Raw genomic sequence first — 25979 nt, forward strand, 5'->3', positions numbered from 1 at the left:
TGACCGATTCGACCTCCAACTCTTATTGTACCGTGGGCGTCCAGGAATGGATATAGTGAGCGTAAACGGGATTTGGGTGAAACTGACCCTTGTTTGCTCAAACTCTTCAATTCTTCACCAAATGATATCGACTGCGTGATACGGACCAATTTGACGACAGCGCCTTGCAGCTCTGAAGGCGTTAAGCGTCCAACTTTTCTTTGCTTCATATCTCCATGGCATCTTCGCTTTACCTGGCAGTTTTCGTAAAATCTGATACAGAGAGCTGTGATTCTTTTCAATTTAGTCCACGACGAGAACCGTGAGAGTAGTTCAAACTCGGTTGGTGCTTGTACATGTAGTACGCAAATTTTTCTTTCCTCCAAGGTTGTGTCTTTTACCAAGTTAGTTGGCCAATTTGACTCGTCCTCTTTAAGCCATCGCGGACCTGTCCACCAAAGTGGGTGGTTTGCTAATTCTGATGCCGGCACTCCCCTCGTAGCGCAATCCGCTGGGTTGTCGTTGCTAGCCACGTGTCGCCAGTGGTAGCTGTTCTTGAATTTTCGCTACTCTATTGGCGACAAATGTAGTCCAACGTGTTGAAGACGATGCTATCCAGCTCAAGGTGATCGTGGAATCTGACCATGCATACGTCGACATGTTCTCAAATGGTAGGGCTTCTTTGATTTTTACGAAGATTTCAGAAAGTAAATGGGCGCTACAAAGCTTCAACCTCGGAAGAGAGACCTGCTTGATTGGTGCCACCTTAGTTTTTGCCAGGATCAGGTGAACGGACGTACGATCTCCACAGGTGACTCGGAAATAGCCGGCCGCTGCATATGCTGTCTGTGAAGCATCACAAAATAAGTGTAGCTGGTAATTACTTGCCTCTGGTGTAAAATTGATCCATCGGCTAACTTTGATTGTTTGAAGCAACGGGAGTTCATCTCTGTACTTAGACCAGCTTCGTTGTATGTCTTCAGGGATCGGTTCGTCCCACGTTAGCTTGCGTAGCCAAAGTTGCTGAAGCATTACCTTGGCGGTAATAATTGTTGGAGCTAACCAGCCTAATGGATCGAAGATACGAGCCACATCTGACAACAGGTTTCTTTTAGTGACAAGCTCTTTCGCTGAAGGCAACATGACTGAAAAGCAGAATTCATTTGTTGCTGGGTTCCACAAAAGTCCAAGTGCTTTGACTACGCCTTCGTTGTTGATTTCCAACGGCAATTGGTATTCCCGATCGGCTTCCGACACCGCTGATAGTACGACGCTACTATTTGATGACCACTTTCTGAGTTGCAAACCTCCAGCGTTCAGTGACTGGATGAGTTGTCGTTGAATTTCGAGCGCAGTATCTTCATCAGGCGCCCCGGACATACAGTCATCCATGTAAAAGTCATCTCTGATAATTGGTGCTGCCAGTGGGAATCTGTGACTCTCATCATAGCTAAGTTGCTGCAATACCTTAGTCGCCAGGTATGGGGCAGGAGACCGTCGTTAAATAGTACTCCTTAACGGGTTGCTTTGATTTTCCCGCCATAGTATCCTCTGGAAGTCGTGATGTACAGGCTTGACTAGGATTTGGCGGTACATCTTTGCTATATCAGCTGAGAAACCAACTTTATGGATCCGGAACCGTAGAAGAATTGAGACCAAGTCCTTCTGAATTACTGGTCCTACAAGCAACCGTTGATTCAAAGAAACTCCAGTTGAAGACTTCAGAGAACCATCAAATACAACCCGAAGCTTCGTTGTGGAGCTTGACTCTTTTTCAACTCCATGATGTGGTAGATAGCAGCGATCATTGTCAGGCTTTTGAAGTTGCATCATTGGAATTTCCTTCATGTGTCCCATCTGTCTATATTCGTTCATAAATTCATGATACCTTTTTTTAGGGTTGGGCTACTTTCCAGTTTCCGTTTGACTTGCAGTAGTCTCTGCATTGCTGCATTCTTAGTGTTGCCAAGGGCTGGTGCATCCTTCTTCACCGGAAGCTCAACAACGAATCTACCTTCTAAGTTCCGCTGGTGTGTCTTTGCGATTCTACTTGATTCTCTTCGTCGGTGTATCTGTTCGCAGTTGTTATGGTTTCCAATTCCCAAAATTTCTTGAGTGTGCTGTCCAAATCAATAAATCCATGATTACTATTAATTTCGAAGGAAGTACTTGCTTTTGATGATGTCGTTATTCTTCCAGACAGTAGCCAGCCCAGTCTAGAATTTTGGCATAAGGGTGCACCTTCCGGGCCTTTGATTAGACCGTCAACCAGGATCTCCGCCATGATGTCTGCTCCCAAAATGATATCCATTTCACCAGGTTGATGGAAGGTGGGATCTGCTAGAACTAACGTCTTAAGATGACTCCGGTCATCCATTTTTATGGGTTGCATTGGTAACATCTTCGTCAATCGTTGAAGAATTAACGTAGATACTTCAAATGAAAATTTTCCGGTATAGGATGCGATATGAAGACGTACAACACCTGTCGTGGTTCCAGCACTACAATCTGACAATCCACTAACTGAAATTCAAGCATGCTTCCTCTTCAGTCCAAGTCGCTCCATACAGGGCCCAGAGATAAAACTTGCTTGTGACCCTCCGTCAATCAATGCTCGGCATAGCTGATGAGATCCGCTTACGTCAGCAACTTTGACCAATGCTGTTGAGAGTAGCACTTGGTCACTGCAATGACTGAGATTGATATGCCCACTGATCGTTTTGGAACAGGTTGCGCTAAATGAACTCTTAGGATTGCTTGACGTCGGATTTCCTAATTGAATACTCGGCTCTTCTTTCGGCGTTTGCGCTGTACGATGAAGCAATGTGTGATGTCGTCCCTTGCATTGTTTACATGAAGACGACCGACAATCGCTTGACGAATGCTCCTCTCTAAGGCAGTTGAAGCACAGGGACCTTTGTCGAACCATGGACGAACGCTCATGGACTGGCATTTTAATAAATTTCTGACAGCCATATACTACATGTGCTTCATTGCAGAATGGGCAACTGGATGATGCCGAATTACTTGTATGATATCCGATTATGGGTTGCTTTTGTGGAAATAGGTTAGACCTGGTATTGGATCTTGACTGCTGTAAGTTTCCTTTCCCAGTTGAGATGGTTTCAAGAGCTCGGCAACGCTTCTCAATAAATGTAGTTAACATCTTGAAGGTAGGAAGGTCATCTGTAGACGGCTCCAACTCCCATTGACGTCGAGAGTCTGAATCGAGCTTGCTCGTAACGATGTATACTAATAACTAATAGCGGTTGTTGTCGTAGCGACTCTTCAGGACTGCCCAAGCTTCTTCATAATTAGCATCGGTTACGGAAAATGAGCGAATCAAGGAAGCTGATTCCCCCCTCAGAGATGTTTTCAAGTACTGCAGTCGTTGTGCATTTGTCAGCGATGGATTTTTGTGTATCGCAACATCGAAGAGATCTCGAAAGGACATCCATTCTTGATAATTTCCCGTAAAAACTGGCAAATCTAATGGCGGTAACTTGACATTTACATTTTGTTGAGTGGCGAAATGCTGGTCAGAAGAGGTAGTTTGCATGAATTTTTCAAGAATATCTTTAATATCTGAATAGAGTTGATAATAAATTGTTTCGAAATCCAAACGTTCAGGTTCCTGCCGTTTGGCCTCGACTTCATCTTTACATAAAGCTTCAATTCCTTGTTGTACTGATTGAAACTGGTTCCATTGAACTTCCAAATTCTTGAGGCGTGCTTCTAGTTGAAACTTCGATGTTGTAAATTGCGTGAGCGACTTTTGAATCCTTGTAACAGCTCCCTTTATGGTACCTCGCTTCCTCACTAAGACATCCATTTGTGAAAATATCCGGCTCGACGGACCAAAATGTTTGCAGATTAACTTGACGAAGTTAATCGATGATAACTCGACGGACCATGAATGTTTTGATAGTCAGTGGCTAGCCACAAGGAGATAACTTAATAAGGCGGAGACTGAGATATAATTAAAATTGCATCTTTATTTAGTTAGCTGAACAAGATTCAAAACGGAACTGAATATTTACACTTAAACATTTATATTTATATACAGTATTAAAAAAACCACCTTTTGAATTAAAGCGTACATTGTACATCGTCATAAAAAACAACCATAAAAAAACTAGAATCTCGAACAGAAACGGAAATCAACAATAAAATCGTGCTCTTAAATCTAAAAGTTTGTTTCTGATAACGAAACATTTTCAATTGTCGAACCCCTCGGAATGATGTATTTCCAGTATGTGACATAAATAAATCGCATAAAGGTGTAAATTTGATTGATTAATTATAGAAAATTAAAGTAAAAAATGTTGTAAAAGATAACAATCAGCTAGGCCAATACCCAAGGCACCACCTTAGGCCTAAGTCGTCAAGCGACTTTTGAAGCCTTTAATTCAGGTGGCCGGGTTACAATGCGTAGGAGGGTGGTGGCAAGCCCTTCATGCCACGCGATCGAGCCAACAGCTCCCTACACTAACTATTACCGTTAACCTCAACAAGTTTTTAAGGAAGGGGAAACCGAAGAACTCGGGGGAAAACCCCTTAAACCAGTGGGGAGAGAACTTGCAAACTCAACGCAGAAGGAGTTGTTCCGAGTTTTCACCCAGTGCCACAAGCTGGGATCGAACCCGGCTCCTCTTGCTGCGAGGCGAAAGTGCTAACCACTCTGCCACCCCACTAATCGATTGAATATGGAACTATTAGACTTGCATTTCTAATTGTTGAAATGGTAGTTGTTTAGTTGGTTACGTACCGTCTCTCCTCAAACCCCCTCGCCGTTGCCGTGACAAAATCCAAACAACAAACCCAGTTAGAAAAATGTTGATATAATAAAATAGAACACGTTTGATAGATCCCTATCAAACTATAATCAAACCTTTTGGTCTACTGCTTCAAAATTTCGTATATATTTAAATTGCCGTATTTCACAATATAAAGTCAGATTATAACTAATCACCAATATAATTATCTGCCAGACCTGGACAAAACGTTGCAAAATTATTTGAAAACCAATTTTCTATATTGAAATTCGGAGAAACAACCATATAAACAGATGTGCTTTGTATTCGACCTCTGTAACGATTTTTCCGAGCACCGTCGTAAATGTTTCGTGTGTTTCTGTCTCTCAAAATTTGGAAGTGTCAACTTTTTATATTTTTCGTTTCGCAATTGTGTTCTTTATACCTATTCCGTTTGAAAAGAACCAATGGACAGAGATGATATGATTTTCAATTACCTCTACATCTTGATAGCGTCAATGAAAATGATTTTAACTCGACTTCTGGCTGACACATGTAACAGGCACAAATGCCATTGACTGGCGACTGAAGGTTGACGTGTCAGCGGTTTTTTTTACTTTGCACAAGGGTATTTCGACAGATAAATCGTATTGCTCAATAATTTCGATGTTTAATCCACTGCTAAAACACGTTTTATGTTTAAATTGGCAACAGATATAAGTACGACGTTGAAGGGACAAATATAATGCGCTCAAAAATTTTACGTAGTTTTTTTCGGGTTTTTTACCCACCGTGTAGCTTTTTGATTATCGGGATTCATATATTGTCAAGTAAAGAGGTAGATTAAATTAAGAAAGTAGTTAATGGCTCAAACTAAATAATAATAAAATAATAATACTTGAGCTATCTTAAAGATGTGGGCGAGTATAAAACCTAATTTTAAAAGTTTTTCTAATTCTATTTGTTCAAATGACCGTTCTTTATTTTGTATTTTGCGCATGCGAATCAATTTTGCTTCCTCCCTGTTTTAAAAGGGATTTATTTGGGCCAATATACATTATTATTATTATTATTATTATTATGATTATTATTATAACAAATACTCAACCCCCCTCAATTAAAATAGCACCATAGACCTCACAATTAATAACCTTTTTTCAAATTTAAACGTATATATTTGTTGTTTTACCTCTAGAAATGAAATAATCAAAAATACGACCTTTTTGTAATAGTTAATGTTAATAAAAAGATTAAGCCTACGCTAAGAAACAATTACAGTGTTGTGTACAGTCGACTCTTCTACACGTGTTTTTTTTCTTTTTCTAGCGTGGACTTAATCTCTTGGTTTTCAAACAGCAGTTCAGTTTTATTACGGTCATTTTGTTGTTTAATTAGTTTAAACTGCTCTTTTCAATAGGTTGTGGGTCTCATAGAAATTAATTCTTCGCTAGAATACACAGTTGAGATATATTCGAGTTACAACACTGAATGGACCACCGTAGTCCCGAATATCTGGGAGAGGATTTTTACTTTCGAAACACCAAGTAAGTTGCATTTTGAGCAAGGTAACTGTAATATTTTATTCATTCTATACATGCATCTATCGAAAAACGCGTGGATATACTAAAAACTTTAAAAGGAAGGCGCTTGTTTTAAAAAAAATAGATTTTTATATTTTCGGACTTAAAAGGGGTAGGTTACTAATAAAGATCGCTAAGCTTAACCAATAGTTTTGATCATTGATTTTGGATAAATCATCTATTTTACCATCGCGAAGGACATTAAATTGGCAACGGAGATCTTTTCGACACCCTTTTACCCCGGAAAATCTCCAAAAAAAGAAATATCCCTTCATCTGGACCAAAACAACTAGACCATCAGCAAACCCAAACTGCCAATGGAACTTTTTTTTAAACCTCCAATCTACGGCCTCCTGCATTTTCACAACCTAAGCTTAACTTAAAATGCCTTTACCACAGCCACACTTTTGGCCAATTTCGATCTCAGAAAATCGGGACAACAAAGCAACCCGGTGGGAGAAATGACTTCGGTGTTTCAATACTTGTGACTTCGGCGACGATGATTTGGAAATTCTGTGAAACATCATTCAAAAATGTTTTTCAAAACATCTACGCCGACAAGCACTCCGTGACCCTAACATCACACAGGACAAACTACAAACATTAGTAAGATTTTACGAGCAGGTCGACACTCAAGCAATTAACATGGAGATCAGGGACAAGCGTGATAACTCAAACATTAACGCTTTGAAAAACTCATTTGTTTCGACTCAGCCACGTTTTCCCACTTCTTCTCAACAATTATTTAACAATAAACGCAACCTACGTAAACCATCACCTCCAACTCCGATGAGAAATCCAACACTGTCTTCACGACGAAGAGACTTTCGAAGCCACACTCCATACTTTAACTTCACATCAATTTGAAACTCAGAGGAGAGCTAAAAATTCACAACTCAAGCAAATCTTTGACCTTCAACTCCAAGGTATTATACATCATAAACTACCCAACTTACCTTCAACTGGTCGCAATACCAAACCGGGAGGCACCAATGATCAAGGTATACTCTTTTGCATCTAAAGAACCTATTCCTCTACTTGGTACTTTTACCTCTACATTATCTTTCACCGCTTAACATACTGAAGCCATTTTCAATATTCTGCATGCTTCGAAAATCATCATTGGAGAGGCTACCATTCGAAAACTAAACCCACTTCCTACTTTGTCAGCCCTCTCAATTCCGGAATCGATCCAACCGAACACTAACTGGAATTCAATCGTTTAAGAGTTCGCCCACTTATTCGAAGGGCTAGAAAAATGAAAAATTACAAGGATAATTTCTATATTGACACAACAATCCCGCCGACGTCATCACCAACGTCTTCCATTTTACTTGCGAGATCTCATTCAAAAGGAAATGGAAAGCCTTCTTCAATCCGATACTATTGAACCAGCGACTTGGTTATACCCTATAGTACTTGTACCAAAGAAAAATACAACAGAAGTAAGATCCTGCGTTGACACGCGTCTTCCAAAACCACGCAATCTTAAGAGAACGCCATACATCTCCTAAAATCGAGAAAGTGTTTTCACGACTAGATTTAAATAAAGGCTACCATCAAATTAAGCTCGATGATGAATCCCGAGTAATTGCGGCCTTCTCTACCTCTATGAGACCAAAAACTTCAATTTGGAGCTAACTCATCAACGAAAATTTTCCAAAAAGCCATTGAAGAAACTATCGAAGGCATTAATAACATTATAAATACGAGGGACGAATCCTCATCGGTGGAATAGACAATAAGGATCACAAACTTTGACGAGGATATCTGAAGCTGGTCCTACTCTAAATAAAGGCATATGCGAATTCTCTAAATCCGAATTGTTTTTATATGGTCATATATTTGGAAGTGATGTTATAAAACCCGACCTAAAAAAAATCGAAGCCTTAGCGAGTCTTCTAACACCTCGCAATATCAGCGAACTTCGAAGTCGACTGGATCTTGCTAATTATTTTGCCAGATTCATACCGAATTTCTCGACCGCAACCGACCCACATCGAAATTTCCTTAAAAAGGGCAACGACTGGACGTGAACAACCAGGCATCAGGAAAAAATTGATAATACTACGGGACTGTACCAATCTTAAATTTCTCGACCTTTTGAAAACCACAACCGTGATAGTGGACGGCAGCCCAGTAGGCCTAAGAGCCATTTTAACTCAACATGACCGTGATAGAAAGAATTACATCGTAGCTTTCGCAAGTCGCTCCCTTACTGAAACTGCTCCCAACTGCCATCATTTATAGAACCAATTGGAACGACATACTACCAAACTACTTCATGAATTTCAGAGCAACGACACATACAACAACTGGGAAACCATCAGCTACCCTCTTTTTCAACCGGGACATGAATTCAAAATTACAGGTAAAATAATAGCACGTCTAATATTGGACAAATATGCCAGAGACCATGAAGGTGCGGTTCCTCATAATTTCAATCCTGGTGATACGGTTCTACCTAAGCTCATTCAACGCACCAAGTTTGATCCAAACTATGTCACTCAACCTTGGAAAATTTGTGACAATTGAAAACCATGGGAAACGTTAAATCATAAACTTTTCGCTGATAAAACCCGTAAATCGAATATCTTCAGTCCAAAGGAACATTCACCCATTGACATCTACCAAAACCCTTATGACCAAAATATCCGGCAGCAGAACATTTTCCCACAGGTACCCCTGAGCTAGAACCAGCGTGGACAAGAGGAAGCTATACTCCTGGACACAACACATCCGAAGCCCAACGTGGAGTGGTGAGCACTTTCGTCTCGCAGCAAGAGGAGCCGGGCTCGATCCCAGCTTGAGGCACTGGGTGAAAACTCGGAGCGACTTCTTCTGCGTTGAGTTTGAAAGTTCTCTCCTCACTGGTTTAAGGGGTTTTCCTCGGAGCTCTTCGGTTTCCCTTTCCATAAAAACTTGAGGAGGTTAACGGTAATAGTTCGTTTAGGGAGCTGTTGGCTCGCGTGGCATGAAGGGCTAGCCACCAACCTCCTATGCATTGTAACCCGGCCATTTGATTTAATGGCTTGAAAAGTCGATGGAAAAGGGTGTGCCTTGGGTATTTGCCTAGCTAGCTGATTAGTAATGGCAGAATTGCCCTACGCCCGAGGAAATATTTAAAACCGGCTTCATTCCATGAAGAGCTACGTAAACCATTTTTTTTCCTCGCAAAGGGAGGAATGCAATAATCAATTATTCAATGAATTCTATACATGTATCACAAAATTATACAAGCGTCTTTTAAAAATAAAAGATTACGATGTTTTCGGACTGAAAAGTGGAAGGTTACTAATAAAGATCGCTAAAACTTAACCCGTAGTTTTTATAATTTACTTTGGATAAATCACCTATTTTACCATCGCGAAGGACATTAAAGTAACCATTTTAAGTGTCTCCATTAGCATATTGTTGTCTGTGATAGACCACTTCAGATTTTCATTGTTTATTTTCTATATGGGATAATTGTTTCTTTCCAATTAGGTGTGGATATTTTAGAAATGACATGCTCTTCACCCATCACTCGTTCGCCTTTGGAATCACCAATTATTAACTGGACATTGTCTCTTGAAAATATTTCTGAGATTATATGTCCAACTCGTACATATGTCGAAAACTCCCCGGCAAAGAATTTCAGAAATGAATCTAGAATTATAAACTTCTTGTTCTTGGGGCCTCACTTACCAACAGCGGCCAAGATAAGTCACGGTACTTTGTGACAAGGCCGAGTGCGTTCTTACGATGGTTATTCACTACCCAAACGTATAACTATAGGTTGCGGCGAAAGTGGACGCTATTATATTTTATTCATCTAGCAGACACATAAAGCAAAATACAAAATGGCACATGACTTCAACTCCATGTTTTCTAAGTGATTTGCTACTGATAAAGCAAATGCGTATCGATCTCGGCTGTAAAATTTTAAAATATAAAATTAATTTAATCAAACCTATGTTTCAGAAGTGGTATTATTGCTTTGCGTGGCAGGACATCCGAGTTGAAAAAATTGACTACTTAAACCGAAATGAAGTCTGACTTGGAAACATCTGAAGTTAGTTTGAGAGCTTAACTCCACCGATTGGTCCCTCGAAGTACCAAAATCTATTGTTCCGTATTCATCGCGCGATACCAGTTGCTATAGTAATGCAAAAATACACGTTTTGCGATTGTTTGATAAGTGTCTTCAACATCGTTTTCTAAATTATCGTTTCTACCGTAACATTTCTGTAAGAAACGTGCAAATACAATGGTGAAATTCGTATTCTTTAGAACGGAATGAAGTGGCATGTTTTTTCGCTTCCCCTATTAGGGCCTAGACTAGATCATATTCCTAATAATAACACCATTCTTAGACTTAAATATACGTGATAGAAATTTGAAGATAATGTGTCTCCATTTTCTTCTGGTTTTTCAACTTACTTGGTATTTTATAAAAACTTCGGTTAGAATTGCTGTCTTTTTAAGGCACCGTTTGCCATTTCTAACTTGTTTGTCCACCTTTTTATAAAGTGATCGCTACAAATGAAATCAGTTTTAGAGCTACTCCAGTTTTAACGGTTTCTAGAATGTAACCATTTATCAAGTGGTTTGGATAGAGAAAACCTATTATTACAGTATAAATCAATATTAAGTTTACATCTCATAATACAAATATTATATCATGTCGATAAAATTAGACAGTTTTCCAACTTAATTAATAGTTTTGGCAGTATGTTTCCATATAAAATGAAAATGTTAAACTAGGTTTCCAACGACGAGTCACTCAACTTTGGAACGCACAAACGTTTTGACAGGTGTAAAGAAAATTGTATTATGTGGTCTGTGGAAACCAAGTAGTACTTTAGGGCTATCAACTTTATTAGGTCTAATCTACCCCTTTTTTTTTCAAATATTAATTTTGGTCATCGATAGATGGCACTATTACGTAGCGCATCTAGAAAATATCGGTCTTCTGCTAGCTGTCTCTCCCTTGATCTTCCCACAGGCCTTTGTTCAGAGTAAGATATATATGGCATTTCATGAACCTATGGTGGTCCTACGCCTCGGCTCGCACAAAGAATACTGGCGATTTCACCAAATCATGTGACCACCAATCGTTTTGGAATCACTTATTTTGGAATAAACATATTCCAGTAGTCAACGATATTGTAATAAAATTATTTTGATTATCAAAAATTTGTATTTTCTTTTATTTTGTAGAAAATGTAAAACGAATATTTATTAAAGAGCCAGTTAGCAATAGCCCCGTGCACGCGACCACTATGCTGGACTGTCGCAAGTATAGTTAAAGCATGCGAGGGACCGTGGTTTAGCATTAGAGCGTTGCCAATTTAGTCAGTGAATATTTCAAATCGCTTACGTGAAAATCTATTTCCTAAAGGTTTTTGAATACCGTGAATATTCCTAAATTGTAGAGTAATTATAGGTAAGAATCTTGAAAGTATTATAATGATATTAAAAGTATCATTGTTTAGGCATGATATACCCAGATAATAATATCATATTATCAATTTTAGATGTCAAAATGTAGGCCTATTTTGTAACCTAGATTGAGTGTATTTTCGAAGTATTGCTAACACAGTTGAACTAGCGACGAAAATTTAGTAGTAGCTGAATTAAAGACTAAACTGAAACAGGTCATATATTTGAGAAAACAGTATAAAGTATTTAGTGTGTTATATATATATATATATATATATATATATATTACTTAATAGAAAGGCCTATTTAAATAACAATTTATTTCAAATATTAACTAAGTAAATACCATGTGGCGAGAGATCCTGGACATACAGACAATAGAGTTAGACACTGTTTCACAGCTTTTCTTACCCCTGCTCGACCACTATTACCTTCATCCATTAGCACTGGGAAATGGAGAATGGGCGATTAGAGGGAGGAAACTTAACAGAGATGCTTGCAGCAAACATTCGCATTAAAGAGTTTAAGTTGTCCTGAAATGATTAGGTAAAGCTTCCTAGTTAAAATATTTTTGTTTTTGGTAATGCCATGCAATACTGGTGATCGGATAACAAATCTCTGAAGATAGTCATCATAGATTCTACATGAACGGCATCAACGTTGATAACAGCGACGACGAAACCATTTATCGTTGCAACCTATGCAATTTCTACAGCCGAGACATTAACTCCACCAAGCGCCACCACGAAACGCATTTTAAAAAACCACGGAAGAACTTCAAATGTCTTTATTGTAGCTACGCCGGACTGCAAGAGATACACCTCGGTAGGCACGTTAGGATGAAACATCCAGAGCGATACAAGCGAAAATTTGTCAACCCTCGAAAATGGTTCCGCTGCGAGCAGTGCGACTTCGCGTCGGACAACTGCAACAAGCTGGAACAACACACCAAATCTCACAAATCAGCTTTCGATAAGAGAAATGAATTTATCCCCAAGGAAGATTTCGTTTTTAAGTGTTCCAAATGTAATTTTCAAACGGTAGGTGAAACAGAGTACGACCGACATAGATGCCAGAAGTCCGGCGCGCATGTATTTTCTTGCGACCAGTGCGATTATTGGACGGTGACAGAAAGCTCCCTTAAAAGACACTACAAAACTCACAACAAAGAGCCCAAGTACTTCTGCCAAAATTGCAGTTTTTGCTGCCATTACAAAAGTGAACTACATGAACACGTATTGGCCACGCACGAGAACATCGACAATGAATTGAGCGTAAAAAATGAGGTTCCATTCGCGAAGTTAAACGCGCCTGACTTAATATGTGCGAAGTGCAATTTTAACAGCATATCCCAGGAAGTATATGACAAACATCGTTGCTACAATCATACTTCCGAAGACAACGAACATGAGAAAATGATCGACGATATAGCGCAGTCACAGATGGCTACGTGGATGCCCATCATAATTAAATCTGAAACCTTAGCACCCGAACTATACGACTTACCTTCTGCACAAATTAAATCCGAATTGATTGATAATACTACTGATTACTTTGGCTCTTTGTCCAATGAAATCAGCCATGGTGCGGATGGAAAGTTAGACGAAGAATACATATTGGGAATATAATACTGTCTTAACTGGACCATGTTAAGGGCCCGAGAAATTTTCAAAAGAATTTGTATAAACCAATTGTTCGGTCTTATACATTAAATATTAAAAATTGTATGATTTGAAAGTCTAAAATTATTTGCTATTTCTATCTATTTTTTTCTGTTGTTCAACTCAAAATCTCAGATTCCATTATGGCCACATTCTTATTAATTTTGCAATGTGGCCACAACTATATGACGCTCTACCCTTCAAAATCGGCGCTTGCGAATCCTCGCCCTACGTAACATTTACAGGAAAGGGTTGAAACCAGTCGATTTTAAGAACAAAGAACGATGGGTACTGACGAAAATTTATAGTAAGATTGCTTTTGTGGTAGTTATCAACAAGAATTAATTAGATATGCTACTTTGTTCGACAGGAGGGCAAAACATAATAATAAACTACGAATGGGGCAAAGGACCGGGCTCTTTACACCGCCTATTCTAATATCCTTTAAAGTATAATCTATCACGAATGCACGACACTACTTTATATCATATATATCTATTGCCAGTTAGTCGATAGAAGTCTTAAAGTACCAATCATTTACCAAAAGAACATTTAAAAATAGCGGCTGTAAAAAATGATCATCCTATATGGTTTTCAAACAAAATCAAGGGTTTTCACCCATGTCTAAAGATGTACCATATTCCGTTAAAAATAGCGGTTAAACATACACGTTGAAAATTTCTCATGGAATTATACTTGAAAATAGCGCCAACCGAACAGTCCTAAAATTTGCTATGTCTAGCCCTAACTCTTCACGACCAAGGAGAAAAAAAAGGTTATCCTCAAAAGTATAATCGAACAGTAGATGTATCTGCGTCCGGCGCATAGTGTATTTTCTCTAATAACCTTGCGTCCGGCCAGTGTTTCCACTCTGCGGTAGAGATTTTCGCCTATTTTAGCGGAAATTTTACCAGTTTTCGCCGGTTCTATAGTCGATTTTCGCCGCCGTTTTCGCCGCAATTTCCCCCCATTAGATTTACCTTAATTTTTTTAGTGAATGTCACTGCATATTTTACTTCTCTTTATTTCCAATCTTAGATTTGGGCAATATTTTTTTTAAAAAAAAAATACATTTTATTTCTTCAAATGTTATACATTTTTTATTGGTATATATAAAAATTGAATGGGTGGACATAGGGGGCAGAATAGAGGGACTACAGAGACGACGATTTTTTAGTTTTTTTGACTGAAAATATCGAAAAATATTTTCGCCGCAATTTGCGCCGTTTTCAATGGTTTTCGCCGCTTTTTCGCCTTTTCGCCGGTTTTAAAATTTATGGTGCCCACCGAGACAGTTTTCGCCGAAAACGCCCTTTTTCGCCGCAAAGTGGAAACACTGCGTCCGGCGGACTATCGGGCGAATAGAAACTATTTATGAGATTAGACTACAATATTATATGGTTTCGTTGCCTTTCTAATCCTTACGGAAAAGTTTGTTTAATTTGCCAACAGAAAGGCTGTTTTGGATTTTCTAACGGCTGTTTCGCTCAAGCGCTATTTTCTTATAGCTCGTTAGATCCCATTAAATTATTATGGAAATATTTCAATTTCAAATAACTAAGGTAGTTTTAACTTATTTAAATAATTTGAATTATATTATTAGGAATTAGTCGATTTCCACTCTCAGGTTCGGAAGTCAATATTAAACGCGTAATCATAGTTGGCCGTGCTGAAACGTCGCTGTACCACTGTACCTTGATGAGCACCGTGAGCAACTTTTATAAAAGTACCAAAACAGACTGACGGTGTTAATCATTTCTCTTGTTGTTACCCCCTTTTTCCTTAATTTCGTTATACTAATAATATTATAATATCTATCTATATAATCGGTTTACTTCTTAAAATTTAAGGATACATAATTAACTTATGTATAATTTTCTTGTTATTCTTTTTGTTTTGATTATTATCGAGGAAAAAATTGTTTTTTACAAAACATAATTCTTACCATTTCTAGGTAAAGTAAAGCTCGTGTAACTATAATTTAATTTTAGACTAAATTTTCTCTAATTGGTTTATGTAACCTGGATATTATAGATTTATACACGTTGTTTAATGCTGAAATTAAAGCCTTGGCTTTAATCTGTTTTCTGGTAAGTTTATTTGAAGGTTGAGCATTTTCCGTTTTTATTCTGTCGTGGTGGCTTCTTAATGACGGCGGTCAGCTATTGAATTAGAAAATACGTATTACACTCGGCTTAGTTTAAACCCCGCCTATTTCTCCAGGCGCTTTCGCTCCATGGTGTCAATAGAGTTTCAGCCATTCCAAGTGTATACACATGCAATTTACTTCTGTTAGCTTAGTAGCCAGCTGTTTTATTATCCTAAGGTATTTCGACTTATCATTTTAGATAACCCCTCCTAAGGAAAAGATAACGAAATAAATAGCTACTTTCTGCCGCAGATTTTGTGTGTAGCTGACTGACGGACAAATCAAACCCCATTTGGGGAAATTTACCAAAGAAAATGGATAGTGACGATAGTCAACCTAACGATATTGACGAGATTAGCGACTCTTCAGTGTTTCCAAATAATTACCTAACTATTGTGACTAATGACGCTGAGAGGGACGAGAAGTATTTCGTCTGCAGCATATGCAATTTTACAACGCTTTGGGCGAGCCATCTCAAAATACATTTACGAACTCATTCCGGTGAAAAACCATTTCGTTGTACGCAATGCAATTACGCCTCGGCGAGACGAACCGATTTGAAAAGGCACGCCACTATACACGCGGTGGACAAACCGTTTGAATGCGCACATTGTTCGTACAGTGGCAGACGCAAAAGCGATCTGGTGCGTCATCAAAAACTTCACCTTGAGATCAAACCGTTCCGTTGTGCCAAATGCAACTACTCAACGACTAGAAAAGAAGTTTTAAAAACCCATGAGACCATTCATTTTAAAGAAGAAGTAGTGGCTAGTACCGAATGGGAAATTAGTCGTCACTTGGTAATTCGGACAGGAGATGGGGCGAATGAAGAAATTGTATTGATAGCTCCAGCTCCTGTTTCTGGCAAAACGACGCCTAAAGTAGTACGGTTGAAATGCGAACAGTGTGGATTTACTACCCAATGCAAGAGTGAATTTATTCGCCACCTGAAAACCCACGATATTACCTACGAATGCCCACACTGTAAATTTTCTACGAATCGAAGAGTTCAGTTTAATGTTCATTTAAGAATTCATTTGGGTCTGAAACATTATCAATGCGATAAATGCAGCTACGTGGCCATGTACAAAAGCGAGATTCTCAGGCACATGCACACTCATCCCTTGAATGCGGAGAATTTTGAAGAGTACACAAAAATATTTAAAAAGTACAACAAGGTGATTCGGCCTTGTCATGTCAAGGTTGAGCGTCTACCCATGCCCAACCTACATTTGACTAGTGCCGATAGAATTGAAATTGTGAATGCAGACCAATTGCCATCTTCTGTTTTGGAAAATCAAGAGCTCTCTGATGAAGAAACTTCGACTTGTTTCATTGTAATTCGTCCAAAACCTTGCGAAACTACTGCTTCTGAAATGCATACGGAGTCTTAGTTATTTTCCATGTCTAAATCAAAAACCAAAAGTTTTTGTAACATGTACTTTTACTAAAAAATAAATGAAATAATAAATTTACTGGAATGTATAGATCAATTTGGTAAAATTATGAATTTTTTTTGTCAGTTAGAATACCATAAAAGATGTTGCCCTTTAATTGTGCCCCAAAAATCTGGATGCATTTTACAAAAATTAACTTGCTCTCCGAAAAAAATGCTCTTAAAGGGAATATAACCTCAGGTTTTTGGTGTGGAACACTAACGTTTGCAGCTCTGGCCGCTCTTGCCTTTGGATTTAAAAAGGTTTGGCGCCACTGTACAGGTAAATTTGAAAAATTGAAGGGGGTCTTCCATAAAGATTGCTTTGCAGGTTATATTCCCTTTATGTTGAGAAATACCTTAATTAAATCAAAACACTCAAGTAGAAGCCACCTTGTGGTTAAACAATTTATTTATAGATATATATATATATATATATAGATAGATAAACTTTTTCCGTTGTTTGTAATTTTTAGAATGTTCTAAATTGATGATTTACACAAACGTTCGGTGATTTTAAAAAATTTTAATTGTACTTTGAAGTATGATCATTTTCAGAGTGAAAATACTACTGAATAATTAACGGATTCTAGCTTGGTTCTTCCTCATATTCCAACAATATCAAATTCACTTTAACTTTATATGAAGATAGTGTTTCATTCTTTAATTTCTAGAAAATATCATTAAAACAATCAATAAGTAATATTTGGACGCTAAATTTTAATTTCTTAAATTTTTCCTCTTTGGGTCCGTTCGCGTTTTTTTTTAAACAAAATTAGTCGATTTCTAGCTTTTAATTATATTTTGTTTTATTTCAATTGTTTTTCGGGTAAGTTAAATGCAGTTAATTTATCTTCACGAATTGCAAATATTGTAGTTATTATAGTGGTATATAGAGCCTAACAGTGGCAGTGCGTACAATTCCTCAGGTATCTTGAGATTTCTATGCCCAGGCCCAAAAAATATAAAGGCGAAGTTGGCCATTGACCGTAAAAACGTCGCAGCGGATTTGCTAATACTGCCTTCCAGCCTCCTTGTTTCCAACTGCATCTTTTATCGCGTATTAAACTGTTTATTGTTAAAAAGAAGCTTCAAATTTTTCACCAATGGAAATAAGAAAGTGTAAAATTCAATTTCAAATTAATTTTATTCCTTGTAAAATAAGTTAAACGTTATCAAACCGTGATATCCAAAAATTGTTCATTAGGCCTTTGTGACGTTTCGAAATTTTAAATATAATATTAGAGCGCAAAATGTGGAGTGTAGTCGAACAAGCGACGAAATGTTGAGGAGTGGATTAAAATTGTAGACTACCGACCGATACCGTTTTGACGCGAAGAAATTTCCCAGAATTTCTTATCGCTTTAACAGAAATGCCTCGAAACACCTATCGTAGTCGACAGAACCGTCAAACGACACAACCAAATACTTTAAAAAGCAATATCAGTTCTGGACCAAAGCCGTTACAATGTGACCAATGTTATTTTGGAACTGCGTATAAAAGTGTAATGGAAATGCACAAAAAAACTCACGTGAAAACTAAACCGTATGAATGTAATCAATGTTTGTTTTCGACCGCGCACGAAGACGAATGGCAAAACCATGTCAAGTTTCATTCCATTTCAAAACTACTGGGTTGCCGATTTTGTAATTACACAACAACGCAGGAGAATGAGCTATGGGCACATGAACTGACTCATTCCGCAAACAAACCATTAAGATGCGAACAATGTGATTTTACCACTGCTTTCCAAAGTGTTTTGGACATGCATTCTAAAATCCACAACTCAATCCCTCTTTTTGAATGCAACTTATGTGATTTTACTACATTTGTCAGGGCAGAACTTATTAACCACAAGAAAATCCACCCTCCTGGTAAACCTTATAAATGTATTCATTGCGACTATACCTCAGATCGAAAAAGCTCCGTAAAACTTCACCAGACTGTTCACTCAGCTATTCGCCAATATAAATGCAATCAATGTTCTTTTTCAAGTGCTAGAAAAAGTAATTTGACGAAACACAAATTTATTCACACGAATCTTAAACCTCACAAATGTCATCACTGCAAATTCGCCTCGGCCTACAAAGGCAGTTTGCAGTTGCATATAAAAACGCTGCATAAGGGAGCGAAGTTTTACAACTGCGCTCAATGTGCCATGATTCTTCAGAGAAGACCTAAAGCTAAAGACAAAGTTCCTTCTGTTAAAAAACCAGTCAAGAGGCAGCAGCCACGAAAACCGAAGCCCGTAGGAAGAGTGCCGAAGAAAGTGCAGCATAATATTCAAACCACCATTAACCAGGATTCTTCCCAAGGAACTCATGGTCCCCTTCCTGGCTCCGAACTTCACATGAACCAACATCATCCAGTCCCAGAAACGTCTAAAGGTCACCATCATGGACTTGATCTTCATATGAACCATTCAATGATTCCTCCACAAGGAGATTTAAGGGACAGGGGTGATTTCATGCACCAGGGTCCAAGAAAGCCTTCAACGCCCTTGCGTATACCCAAGGTTCCCCAAATTGATGCTAGTTCCATAGTTTGTAACCCACAAAGGTCTGTTTGCCCTGTTTCAGATTGCGCTGCTGTCAATAACGTAAATAATAACCAAGCAGCCTACTATGCAAATCATATGCAGTCCCAACAGGGCATGCCATACCAAATTTGGCACCATGGGTCAAACGGAATCTCTACTTGGCAGTGTTTTTAATGAGGTTAAAACATTATATCATTAATAACTATTGCGGTTAAAATTATATGTTTTAAGATAAGTACTTTGTTAGTCTTTCGTCCTTACTGGAAATAATAATTGTATTTAGAAAATGTACTGAGTTCTAATAAACTCTGTATTTCTCAACTTGAGTTTCGTTATTTAATTTTCTCAGAAATCTCATACAATTTAGAATTAGTAAACAATTTTGATTTAAAGTAGATATAATAATTAAGGGTGATGTTTGATATTGTCCTGGTAGAGTATTTGATGGGGAAATAATACGTATTCATTAATAAAAATATAAGGATAATGAAATTATTACTGGTGAGTAAAGTGTGAAAGAATTGCTACAAGAACTCCCATTTTAAAAGATTTTTATAAAAGATTGGAATTCCTACCAATCTTACGGGCAACCCAAGATCTCTTACCAAATTAAAGCAAGTGGCGGCTCGACGTGAAGTAGCTCTTTTTTCAATAGATGTCGCTAGCGTCGAAATCAAAAAGGCGGTACGTATAGGTACCCTTTGCATTGATTGGATGGTTTGTAAATTTGTCAATAACATAAATTACAGAAATTATAAATTATATTTTAACATGGGATATATAAATTAGGTTAAAGCCCACTAAAAAGAGTATAAGTTGTCAAACTATAATACTCTACAACGGCTTTCTGACGACGTTATCATTTGGCTATTTTAACTTTTAGCTTCCTTTGACCACGATCTCCATAAAAGTCGCGTTGTTAGAAAAATCAGGTAGATTCTTGGCCATCTCTAATAACATGGGCCTTATCATAAAACAGGTGGCAATGCTAGAGCCGATTGTTACTTGAAAGCCGCCTAAGCTAAATCAGTGGTTTCGTACTAAACCCTACTCGTTTAATTCCTACAGATTCGTCGAATCAGCGTTTTTAGTTTACATAGAGCCAGCTAGCGGAAACGCGAAAATTGTATCTGCTCTTTTTCTTGAGATAACCCAATGGTGTCGGTCGAAACCCTAAACACCAACCATTGAATTGGGAATAATACTGCTAGAACAACAATTACGATTTCAGTTGCCATGGTTACGCGGGACCTGTTCTGATAAAACTGTACGAAATTCATCTTTATAATTAGGCGGTAGCGCCATCTATATTTTGTAAAGTTATATGGTTAAAAATAAATAATTATTAGCTAACTCACCGTAAAAAGGATCGTGTTGACAGGATAAAATTATTTTTAAACAACTTCAAATGTTTGTTTGTTACGATTAATCATACATTTCAATTTCGCATCAGTTTCGCGATAAAATTCAATTGCAATATAGTTTTCACCACTAGAGACTGATGCCGCCACGGTAGAACGATAAAGTTGATAAATTCTCCTTATTGAACGAAATTGGTCCCGCGCCAGCCAGATTTAGTTGTACCTCTACTTATTCTCAACTCAATGACACCAACATTTCATTATCTGCTGGTTTTTCTTCCACTGCGACGTTTTGCTATTGTAGACGAAAATTCAGCGGTTAAGTGAGCTTCTCAAGTTAGCCGCTAGGTGAATCTATTTTAAATGAAAAGGCTAATTTCCCTCCTCGAAATTGTCGACAGTGCTGCCACGCTAAGTAATTAACGACCGAAACAAGCCTAGTATATAGTGGCGTAAAAGCTTCGTCACTTGCGTGGTATAAGGTAATACTATGTCGTAAATGTTTATAAATTTTTTCTACTCAACAAATGAAAATTTGGACGTCAACTGAAATAAAGTTATAATTCAATGCCATAATTACAACGGATACAGAGTCAATATAATAAATACTTTACAGACTGACGGACAGTCCGGTTACCGGAATATGAAATAATCGTTAAATTAACCGTTATATAAATGAAGACCCTTGAATCCTTTCATCTTAGTTATATTATAATTTAGATTGAATTCAAACTATATGTTTGTGGAACGCTCTGATATGTATCCGCCTGCAATTAATTAAAATGTTCGAATAGCAGTGGATTGGTAAATAAGTTGAAAAGAGGTATCATTTCATCTTTCATATCGCATATTTCGTTACTTACTTCTGTGAGTTTTAAGTGTGTGAGATATAGCTGAACTAGTGATGGAAGTATATGTAAATGTTTTGTTCTGTCTATTACCCTGAAAATCACTAGAAATATGTAATAGCTTTAATAATAATCAGCTAGGCTAATACCCAAGGCACCACCATACGCCCAAGTCATCCAGCGACTTATCATGCCTTAAACAGGTGGCCGGGTTACAAATGCATATGATGGTAGTGGCAAGCCCTTCACGCCACGCGAGCCAATAGTTCCCTACACGAACTATTACCGTTAACCTCTACAAGGTTTTGTGGAAAGGGGTAACCACTCCGCCACCCCACCTCGATAAAAATGCAAAAAATATTGAATAATTGACGCGTTTTTTTGGCCTTTAATTGTTTTCCGAAGCTCAAGTTCTGAATAATAAAGAAATGACGGCCCTGGTGTATAGTGACTATTATATATTTATCTCATAAATTGTCCACTTCTACGAGAAATATCCACCTCAAAAAGCTATTTCAATCCGCTTGAAGTATTGGTTCTCAGTTACATTAGACAATTTTTATCAATAATAGAATTCATCCGAGCAACACGCCACGCTGATCTTGAAGCAACTCAAAAAAAATTAAATTATTTTTTCCCTCACAATCCAAAACCAATAGTCCAGAGATTTGGGAAGAGCTTAAGAAAGCGTTTTACTGTGTTACTAAAAGTAATATTCTATTTACCTTAATTGGTTCCGATTCACGCGATTGAACACGAAAATCGGAATAACCCTGAATTCAAATGCCCTTCAACGTGTCTTAACCGAAAATCGCATAAAAATCTATATTTTCATACCCAACCTTTAAAAATCGTTGCATAGATTTTCGTACAACTAATCAAGACATGCTTTTGAAACTTTGCTCTTTACTGCGAGTATACGACATTTTAAATGTGCGTTGAAAAGAAATTTGAAGAATCAGTGTTCAGAAGTTTGTGATAAACTAATTCAGCCTGATACCAGCAATGAACATAAACCAAATTTGGCAGCAACAATTGGCATAAGCCTAGAACCGAGTAAGACAGTGATCAATGGCAAAAGTCACAAACTAAATGTAGCACGAACTATTGGTATTGGTCATAAATTGAATTCGGCAGCGGTTATTGGCATTGGTCAGGGAACATAATTTTTCAGCAGGTAATGAAATAAATAGTACCATGCAATCTTTATGCTTCTGGGCAGTTGTTTGGCTTAGCAACTGTTATCAACAATATTGGTACCTTTACTTTGCTTCCTTTGACTCAAAATAATTCAATAATACAATCATGAATATACAAAAAATATATTTGTTATACCACCTACATTGCAAGCTACTTTAAATTGCATTTGAAGAATCATTGTCTAATAAATGCATTAATACTAGTAAATAAATTAACAGTAGGCCTGTTATTTTCCATGCAAAATGAAAAAAATAATCAATTACTGTTCTGTTAAAGTATGGTTACCCATGCAAGTCTATCCATAAAATAGAACATTGATAAATCCATTGCCAAAAAAGATTTCCCAAATCCAAAGGTCTTGCAATATCCTAATCAAGAACCAATTACACAGCTTGATAATATGTCTGTGACTAAGAATTTTCCAATGTTACCAGATGGTTCTAGTTCTTTAGTGACATTATTTATACCCGACAAATCGGTGCGCTTTTTAATGTATGTTAACCTTCATTTCAACAAAATTACAAGATAAATTAGTATTTATTTCTAATTCAATGGCCATTGTTTACTAAATTTTATTTAAAAGAATGATTTCAATATAATTTTCAATACGCCATCAAAGTTTTCAATTAAAAATATTGGCAATTTTCGTTTTGCTGGTCGACATTTGAACAACATGCCTCAAAGATGCTTATAGTCAAACGAAGTTTGTAGTTCTAAACGGTGAATTGTATGTTGAAAATAAACACTTATAGTATTGCAATTTCTTTTATAGGCAACGAAATTACACGATTTTAATTAAAATAATTCTTGAAGACATACAGTTAATTGTGGAAATGATGCATTACGAAAAGTTATTTCATTTGATCATACAACTTGCGTAAAATATGTTACGTAGGCTTGGTAACTCCGCCGACTAATGCAAAGTGACAAACTTAAACCCCTTAACCAAATAAACTTCGGAGTTTCTTGGAACTACTTTGGTTTATCTTTTCTAAATTTCAAGCGAGAGACATTGGAAACTTTGAGAGTCTGGGTAGATAGTAACTATTTGGAGTTTGCAAATTGAACAAAACGATACGAAACGTCTTACACGATAAGATTATGTTATTTTTATAGTTTATTCGTAGTGCTAGTCAAAGTCTCGTTTACGTAACTTTGTAGCCCCAAATTAGTATCAAGTTCGTGTTTGAGGTTGCCATTTAAAATCAAGTTATTTTCGCGAGACGTCGATGGAAACGAGGGACCATTTGAAAGAAAACGTTTTTTCCAAAGTTCATCACTATAATGACTAAAATGATTATTTTCGGATTTCATACGCGTAGTTTTGGGGTAGCAGGGTATCTCGAGTATTTCTACAGTGCGACTATTCGATTTCGTATCACCTTCCGTAAAATACTTATGTGGACGGTTACCATTTTTGGCGCAGAAACATTTTGCGTGTTCGTGTACGTTATTTTTGTTTAAATTGTGCGCCTGTTCCCTTTTACACTTTGCACTTTGACCACACATGGTACACTGGAATGTCTTATCGTTTTCGTGGGTTCGTTCGTGGACTGTTAAATCGCTTTTTCTAAATGCCCTATAAGGGCATTTGGAACACAAAAACGGCTTGACGCCACTATGTTTCAACGCGTGCCGTTTCAAATCGTGTCGTTTAAGGGAAGAATACGGGCATTCCAAACACTGAAAGCGCTTTATAGAATCGGTTTCAGTGGGTCGCTGTGTTAGGTTCCCGGCCATATGCGACTGTGTTCCCAAATTGAGTGGTAAATTGCCCACCGTCGTGTGCGGTTCCATTTTGACGTACTGAGAAAATATCGCCGCTTTAGAAGATTTGGCCGCCATGTGCTGCGATAATATGGTTGCCGCTCCAATTTTCTGCGATAAAAATCTGGCTGCTCCTTGCTGCGTCAGCATGCTCGATGGTCCCATTTGCTGAGGTAATACGCTTGCTGTTCCGACTCCCATTTGCGGCGGTAACACGCTTGCAGTTATAGTTCCCACTTGCTGCGATAATATACCAGAGGCTTCCATTTGCTGCGGGAATACGCTTCCATTTACAAAATGTTGATGAAATCTGCTTGTCGTTCCCGGTTGCTGCGTAATCCCGTTCACAGTTCCTACTTGCTGCGATAAATTATCTTTGATCGTCGAAGATTTGGATTTATCCTGCTGTACCATCACCAATTCACTACCCATGCTGTTGATCAACTCGCTATCGATAGAAACGATCAGATTTTCCACGCCATCTTCGTCAATTTCTATGAAATTATCATTTGGGGAAGAATGAGTTTTCTGATGTCGATTTAAAGTGTTTTTCTTCACGGCGGCGTACGAGCACTCGTTGCAGTTGAAAGGACGAATTCCCAAATGAATTTTTTCGTGGTGCTCGAATTCCCTTTTCCGATTCGTGCTGTAATTGCAATATTGACACTTCAGCCTCTTTATTTTCGAATGTACCATTAAATGTTCCCTGAAATTGTTTTTGCGCGCCGTTGAGTAAGGACAAAAATTGCATCGAAATGGCTTTTCCCCGGAATGCGATTTCAGATGTATCGCTAAATCTGACCGTCTCGTGGTACCGTATTCACATTGCTCGCACTTAAACGGTTTTATTCCGGCGTGCTTCATTAAATGTCGCTTTAAATCGTTTTTCTTTTCGGTCGAGAAACGGCATAGATGACATGGGAAACGCTTCAAAGGCAGCTCGATGTTATCGAAATCTCGATGGCGCATACTGAACTCAGTTTGCGACATAACTTAAATTTATATCGTCATTACTCAATTAAAATTATTATATATATTATATTATATCGATTTAGTTATGTACAACATTATATTAAACCTTTATACATCGCGGGTCCTGCTGCATGTCTTTGTTATTCCAACCTCCAACCGTAAGCCTTGGTAATAAATATACTAGATTCTACACTCCGTCTCCAATTGATTCATTGCCATTTCCGAATTTTCCGAACGTTAGGTGAAAAGCAAGAACAATTCAACATAAATTCACATTTAAAATTAAACTAGTAAACGAATAATATTCGC

General features: G+C 37.7%; 4 protein-coding genes across 6 annotated transcripts; 1 reads left to right on the forward strand and 3 right to left on the reverse strand.

Moving 5' to 3' along the window:
* Nucleotides 1-504: 504 nt before the first annotated feature.
* On the reverse strand, nt 505-1836 carry LOC149957622 (uncharacterized). The gene is made up of 2 exons (XM_090167111.1): nt 1549-1836; nt 505-1446 (listed from the first exon to the last, which is right to left on the reverse strand). The coding sequence occupies exons 1-2, from the start codon at nt 1834-1836 to the stop codon at nt 505-507; spliced, it is 1230 nt and encodes a 409-aa protein (XP_090023237.1).
* A 1402-nt stretch (nt 1837-3238) lies between these two features.
* LOC149957623 (uncharacterized) lies at nt 3239-3811 on the reverse strand. The gene has a single exon (XM_090167112.1). It carries the CDS (start codon nt 3809-3811, stop codon nt 3239-3241), a length of 573 nt encoding a protein of 190 aa, XP_090023238.1.
* Nucleotides 3812-11596: 7785 nt separating this feature from the next.
* On the forward strand, nt 11597-13462 carry LOC149957624 (uncharacterized). 3 transcript variants are annotated; one of them, XM_090164861.1, is made up of 2 exons: nt 11597-11741; nt 12362-13462. In XM_090164861.1, exon 2 carries the CDS (start codon nt 12382-12384, stop codon nt 13363-13365), a length of 984 nt encoding a protein of 327 aa, XP_090020987.1. In that variant the 5' UTR covers nt 11597-11741; nt 12362-12381; the 3' UTR covers nt 13366-13462. The 3 variants fall into 3 exon arrangements, with proteins under 3 accessions (XP_090020987.1, XP_090020988.1, XP_090020986.1); XM_090164862.1 differs by having other exon boundaries at nt 11619-11741; nt 12375-13462; XM_090164860.1 differs by lacking the exon at nt 11597-11741 and adding an exon at nt 12030-12283 and having other exon boundaries at nt 12375-13462.
* Nucleotides 13463-23706: 10244 nt separating this feature from the next.
* On the reverse strand, nt 23707-25949 carry LOC149957625 (uncharacterized). The gene is made up of 2 exons (XM_090165651.1): nt 25777-25949; nt 23707-25690 (listed from the first exon to the last, which is right to left on the reverse strand). The coding sequence occupies exons 1-2, from the start codon at nt 25784-25786 to the stop codon at nt 24042-24044; spliced, it is 1659 nt and encodes a 552-aa protein (XP_090021777.1). The 5' UTR covers nt 25787-25949; the 3' UTR covers nt 23707-24041.
* Nucleotides 25950-25979: the final 30 nt, after the last annotated feature.

This window comes from Leiobunum rupestre, chromosome 2, assembly GCF_980474605.1.
Source record: "Leiobunum rupestre chromosome 2, qqLeiRupe1.1.hap1, whole genome shotgun sequence".
NCBI lineage: Eukaryota > Metazoa > Arthropoda > Arachnida > Opiliones > Sclerosomatidae > Leiobunum > Leiobunum rupestre.

Excerpts from the sequence above, each read along its gene's own strand:
- LOC149957622 (XM_090167111.1), bottom strand. The coding sequence starts at position 1,836 with ATGGGACACATGAAGGAAATTCCAATGATGCAACTTCAAAAGCCTGAC. Across the intron at positions 1,447-1,548 it reads GCCAAATCCTAGTCAAGCCT|GTATTGCAGCAACTTAGCTA; the intron begins GTACATCACGAC and ends CTGGCGACTAAG.
- LOC149957623 (XM_090167112.1), bottom strand. The coding sequence starts at position 3,811 with ATGGATGTCTTAGTGAGGAAGCGAGGTACCATAAAGGGAGCTGTTACA.